Here is a 6,850-nt window from a genome sequence, read left to right as displayed (position 1 = left end):
AGAGCGGAGTTTAGGGCTGTTGTACATAGGGTCGCTATGAGTCGCAAGCGACTCGATGGCACATAACAACAACAACAACAGATAAAGTTATTGAAAATTTAACTAGAATTATCCTTCCTTATCCACAGGAAATATGCTCCAAGACTCCTAGAGGATGCCTAAAAGCATAATCACTATCAAGTCCCATACAGACTGTTTCTTTTCCTGTGCACACATGCCTAGAATAAAATATAGTTAACAAGTTTGGCATAGTAAAGGTTGATAAGCAATAACTTTTATGTAAAATGAGGTTTCCAATACTGTGACAATCACACAAAGTTAATCTGATAAATGAGATAGCAACCAAATAAAGAGCTGATAGCATATATAGTCAAGATATGCTGGAGAAAGGGATAATTAACATGCAGACCATGACCCCAGAAACTGATGTTTGACTGTGGTGGAGAACACATAAACACATACCTGAGAATTCGCGTGTACACACAGACACCCCCACGCGCACCCCCAGCACCATCTACTGAAGCATTTATGGTATCTCTTAATTCTTTATATTACATCCCATGCCATAATTAAAACATTTAGCAGATATTGCAGACTGCTGCTTTGGAGCCTTCTCTTCATATAGTGGTTATACTCATCTGTATCTTGTTACCTGAGAGAATGTCGGCATGAGCATAATTGCACCTCTTTCCCGCAATTTTCAGCATTTCATTTTTGTGGTACCTTAGCTGATAGGATATGTACTTTAAAATCTTTACTGTATATTCTACTTAATAATTACTTTCAATAAGAGACTTAAATCTAACACATATGTTCTTTGGGGGAAAAAAGGATATATTTAAGTCTCAACATACATACAGTCTTGGGTGTAAGTACATAAGCTGTTGTTGCTATGTGCCATCGAGTTGGAACTGACCCTCTTGCAGGTTTCTTGGAGCTGTAAATCACATGGGAGTTCACTGTCTATCTTTTTCCAGAGAGTAGCTGGTAGATTTGTGTTCTAAGCCTTTGGGTTGGCAGCATAACTCCTTCCCTAGGCCACCAGAGCTCATACTCATATTAGGTAAATAGGTATAAACATATAAAAGTATATTTTTCAAGATAAAAAATAGTAATTGCTATTAAATGACACAGTTTGGTGCCTCCTCAAAAAGCTGAACATAGAAATTCCACATGACCCAACTATTCTACCACTTGCAATATGTTGTTGTTGTTGTTATGTGCCGCCGAGTCGCTTGCGACTCATAGCGACCCTATATACAACAGCCCTAAACTCTGCTCTTGTCCTGTGCCAATCGCACTGTCTCTGATGCTCCCATCCCGATTATCCCAGCCACTGAATCAATCCACCTCATAGAGGGCCTTCCCTTCCTGTGCCGTCCCTCCACCCTCCCAAGCATACCCTGAGAAAATGAGGACTGAAGCACAAACTGAGATTTGTACACTAATGTTCACAGCAGCATTATTCACCATCACAAGAACATGGAATCAGCCCAGATGTCCAACCACAAATGAACGGAATGAGAAATTATGGTACATTCACACAATGGAATACGATGCAGCACGCAGGAGCAATGATTTTGTAAATTATTACCTAACTTGGCAGGGACTGGAGAGCATTATGCCGAGTGAACTCAGTCCTCCCACAGGATATTATATAAAACCACTATTGTAGAATGAATATAAGGATCCAAGAGGGGTGGGAGAGGGTGGGAGCAGAAGGATGAGGATGTACAGCGGAAGCGGAGGATTAATCATGGGTTGTACAATATGATGGGTGGGGAGGTGAGGGAAATGGAAAGAATTTGTTCTTTAATACAATTTATTCAAATTTTGTAAATAAACTAGTAGAAAATTTAAAAAAATCATTAGTATTATTTTATGAGCTCTAGTGACCTACTGGTAAGAAGTTGTGGTACAATCCCAAAGGCATGTGGTTTGAATCCACCAGCTGCTCTGAAGGAGAAGGATGGGCAGTCTTCTCTCATGCAATGTATTGCCTCTGAAATCCTGCTGGAGGTTCAGCTGTGGTTCAATTCTGACTTGTTAGTAAACAACAGCAGTAATACTATATTGGTGGCCTAGTGGTGATGAGGATGGCTCAGGCCAGGGTAGGGTTCAGCTCACTTGTTCACGGACTTGCTTTGAGCTGCACTCCATTCAACAGCACCTAACAACAGTGATAGGGAATCTTGCTTCCAACACAAAAGCATGCGGTACAAATCCACCAGCTGCTATGCAGGATAATGACCCCCAATGTCATCCTTTGTGACCTACAGCCTCTGAGAAACTGCTGGAAGGTCAGCAATGAGCCAACTTTGGCTCGATGGTAGAAAATTAACAAATAAAGTCTTCATTTAGGACACTCATATCGTGAATAAGTTCTTTCTAGTCATTGTCTTACATTGATTTTATTTTCATCCTACCTGGGAAGATCCAAAAGCTATTATTTTGTTTTTCAAATTTGGTATTTTAAAGCTTTTCCTTAATGCCATATTTAATGGGTCTGATAAACAGGTATAACTACTCTATGAGACATACAGCATTTGCTTTTATCTATTATTTGTCTCTTGGAGGTAGAATTTCTGAGCTAGGACTATCTTTCAAAAGCAAAAATAATGAAAGGAAGAAGGCCTCAAAGGTCTTTAAAATGCTTATGAGGACAATTAAGAACACAATTTGATGAGCTGACTCCTTAGAGTTAATTAAAAAAATGAAAGATGCCAAGTCTTAAGCCAGACAAGTGGGTCCTCAGAGATAGTTAATCAGGGCTTTATGAGAAAAGAATCTATCCTGAGAGCTGTGATCCAAATCTTCCCTTACGATTAAAAATTGGTAGTAATACCAATCATCAGAACACCTGGCCATGTTTATTTGTAGATACAAATACAATATAGCTCTAGTTATATTCAACATGGTGAATCCAAATAAATCTCTGCAGACTTAGGAAGGTAAATACGAAACATGTGTTTCTTAAAAGTTATTTAGAATTATTACATAAGAAGTGAAGTTCTTATTCCAGAAAAGCACCACCACTTCTTTTTTAAACACATTAGCATTTTAGCTGCTTTTTTTTTTGGTTTGTTTTTGAAACAGGTGTTTGAAACCATACATATTAATCCCTGTGGGGCTTAATATATGCAAGGGTTCCCCCCCCCCCGCTCCATTTAATTTGCACATTGAAGTTATACTCCACCTGACAGGAATGGGTGTCACAAAGACATCTTACTTTGGGGATGCTGGGTATGACATCTCTGATAGTCCATTTTTTGGTTGTTGTTGCTGCTATGTACCATTAAGTTGGAAGCAATGCATTAGCTGACCCTTCAGCAGGTTTTCAGAGGCAGTCAAACACACAGAAAGAGACTGCCCATCTTTCTCCCATGGAGCAGCTCATGGATTCAAACTACGTGACTTTAGGTTGGTGGCCCAACTCCTTACCACTATGCAAAATTTTATTATGTTCAGTAAAAACATTTTTTAAACTGAATGTACAGAGAAAAAGAGAGAGAGTGAGTGTGTGTGTGTGTTCCACAAAGAACAACAAAAAAAGCTAATTATTGTTAACTGTTCAGAGTCACTCTGAGAACTTGTTTCTTCTTTAGGGACACTTAGCCATTTTCCAACCATGTTGGTTCTGTCAATCACGGGATTCTGTTGATAGTCATCCAAATGAGAGTTCTGCACTAGGATATACTAATGTTAGGGGAGAAGAAATAGCCTGTCTAGGCAAAATTGAACACACTAGTGTTCTGCTACTAAATGTGGGTCTGGCGATGAAAAAGATGCCTATGTGCAAAATAATGTCAAGACAATGAAGAGAGTGTTCTGATGGTCATAAATCCTTCATCTTCAGGTATGCCTTCTTTTCCTCCAAGCTAGTTTGACTTGCTATTATTTGCAACCATAAGAGTCCCAACACACTGCCATCTGAGAAAATCTCATGTATAAGCAGGCTAGTGGACAAGTTACACAGGAAAAATGGCGATCCCATCCCCCAAAACTTAGAAACAGTAAGATGTGCTCCCAGTCACAAGGGCCAACGTCACTTCACTGCAATGTCTCTGGACTGAGATATAATATAGTAATCCACTAAAAAATGTGTCCAGTGATTGAAATTGTGATATTTTTCATCACACCACAGTGTGTCTGCAGGTAGATGGAGACACTCTAGACATATAGTCTACTAATTCTGAGCATGTATCACTGTTGTTTTATTTAGACTGCTTACTACATGAAATTATTAATTAATTCTCTGCAAAGATTCATACACTTCACTCTTTTTTAAGGTCAAATATAACTTACTCCCACAGATAATTACATCTCATACTGCAGAGAAACTGAAGTTATCAGATGAGATTCCTTCAATTTGCTAATACTAATAATACCATTTTCTCTTAGATTTTATCTGTTATTTTTCTTTCCAAAGATCAGTCCTTTCATATGCATTTTGGATCTCAATCTTTCCCCATCCACAGTGTCTCTGGGATAGGATACTATTTATTATTTTCTATTTTTCACACCAACCACTATCTCTGTAAACCCTAGTTTGCACAGGAGATAGGAATCGCCACCATCGTATTCACTATATTTGTTCACAGTACATACTAGACATTCCATATTACTTCTGAAGGAATGATTAATTAATAAAAGGGTAGGGACTCAGTAATTTTTGAATGTCTTCCTTTCCAAAGTTCTGTAACCATACTTGAGGAAGATCAAGAGCTACAACGGATTTTGAATTAAAAGCTAGCCAAATTTTAGAATATTTGTCTTGCTAAACATTTTTCTTCAGACTTCACTTTGCTTCAGATAAATTAACCTTACATTTTGTGTGTATAGATGAAATAAGGTATAAAATTACAAAAAGATCCTTACTCTTCTTTCCATCCATATCTGCATGGATTTTCCGAGCCAAGAACCCACTTTTGTACACAGTAGCATTTGGATCATGAGGAATGTCCAAGAATGGATTGGTAGTACTCCCAATTCGACTGATAGTCTTCGGATGTGTTCCATTAGCTTTCTCATCGGTACTTTCTGAGGGTGGTTTTTTTTTCTCTTCATCATCTCTAGAAAGGGAAAAATCAGAAAGACTGAGTCAAGTATCTACCAGAGTATTACCAATAAAATATCAAGATTAATGACATTTTCTAATAGGCTAGCTAGCTGTATTGATAACACCATATTTACGAAATGTCTTCTATGTGCCAAGTATTAAGAGTCATAACAATCTTGGAAGACAGAATTTGGTACGCTACATTCCAGGTCAAGAGACATATTCAAAGAATATAAACAATCAAAGTCAGAGGTGATTATTAAAAATGGAAAAGATAATGAGAATACAATACCAGCATTCACCCTAACTACAGCCTCTACTTTTTCCTTTCTGCATGTCTTTAAAAAACAAACAAACAAAAAAACCCCCAAAAAACCCAAAAACAAAAAAACCAACCAACCAACAAGTGAGGATTAATTGGCAGGGATTATTACTTACATTTTTTTTTAATTTCTATAGGATTTATTGTGTTAGACACAGACAAAATAAATTAGTATAGATTGGTTTGATGAAAAGAACTGAATTGTATCTAGCAAATAACTAGAATCGTGTCTAACATCTAAACCTCAGAGAAGGTCACCAATGGATTAGGACGGTAGTATTTTATTGCTGCTAATTTCCCTATAGCCATTGAGGAAACCTGCAACTGACCAGCTTCCTTTTCTAAATCCTTGTTTTGTTAAGTAGCGTAAGTTTAACTAAAATCATAATGCATACTTAGCATGGAGGCAGAAAACTGACAATCTCAGCTAATAAAAAGTTAATAAGCTCTAGTATACTGCTGGAAAATATAACACTATAATAAGAATAATTGTATAAAGCTCAGCTGTTTAATTTCCTGAATCACTTGTGGTTTCATACCTAGTCAACTTTGATTACAGAACCTTTTTATTAAAGCTTAGACAAAGTAACCAACACTAAAATACATTTTAAATAAATCACAAATTAACAAGCACCAAAGTGTTGTGAGTTTGTTTTCTTTTTTTTAAGGAAAACCAGCCTTTTTATTCCATAAACATTTTATAAGTAATTATAAAATATAACACTGGCCTCTTTAGACATTAGTTTCCTTTAAAGTTTTATTTTTAGATGTATAAAAAAGTTACTGAGATTCCACCTAGAGTTCCTTTATGCCTACCACCTACCTTCTCCTTATGTTAACATCTAACATAACCATATGATAATAATTAAAATAATAGAATTAACATTAGTCAAGTATCATTACCTAAGCTACAGGCCTAATGACAATTTCACCAGTTATTTCATTAACACCTTTTTATCCAGACTCCCATACCACCTTCAGTTATTCTGTCTCCTTGCTCTCTTCCTATTTATGAGTTTCTCAACACTGCCTTGTTTTTTATGACCTTGACATTTCTTAAAAGTACTAGCCAGTAATTTCTTAGAATATTCTTTCATTTAGGTTCATCATCATGATAAATGGAGAAGACTGACGTTGCTAAGAATTATTTGCTTTTTACATGGATCCACAATCACTGCAAAAGCGGCAGCCAAAAACAACTATGAGATATCATCTCACCCCAGTCAGAATAGCAAAATTTAACAGAACAGCAAGCAGCAAATGCTGACGAGGTTGTGGAGAAACTGGAACCCTTATTCACTGTTGGTGGGAATGCAAAATGGTGCAACACCACTGTGGAAGGCGGTATGGCGCTTTCTCAAAAAGTTGCAAATAGAGATACCATTTGACCCAGCAATTCCACTACTGGGAATATATCCCAAAGAGACCATAACTGACATCCAAGGAGATATATGCACACCCATGTTTAT

At 37.0% G+C, this 6,850-nt stretch overlaps 1 protein-coding gene across 1 annotated transcript in view; it reads right to left on the bottom strand.

The window, feature by feature from the left end:
* The window catches only part of PSD3 (pleckstrin and Sec7 domain containing 3), a 504,139-nt gene that overhangs the window by 107,658 nt on the left and 389,631 nt on the right, over positions 1 to 6,850 (bottom strand). Inside the window, exon 11 of the mRNA XM_006884895.1 lies at positions 4,879 to 5,072. Within this exon, the coding sequence (XP_006884957.1) occupies positions 4,879 to 5,072 (194 nt within the window). The remainder of the gene's footprint in view (positions 1 to 4,878; positions 5,073 to 6,850) is intronic.

Source organism: Elephantulus edwardii, unplaced genomic scaffold (assembly GCF_000299155.1).
Source record: "Elephantulus edwardii isolate Elephantulus edwardi_28Jun2011 unplaced genomic scaffold, EleEdw1.0 scaffold00038, whole genome shotgun sequence".
Taxonomy (NCBI): Eukaryota; Metazoa; Chordata; class Mammalia; order Macroscelidea; family Macroscelididae; genus Elephantulus; species Elephantulus edwardii.
This window is presented reverse-complemented; position numbering and strand designations above follow the sequence as displayed.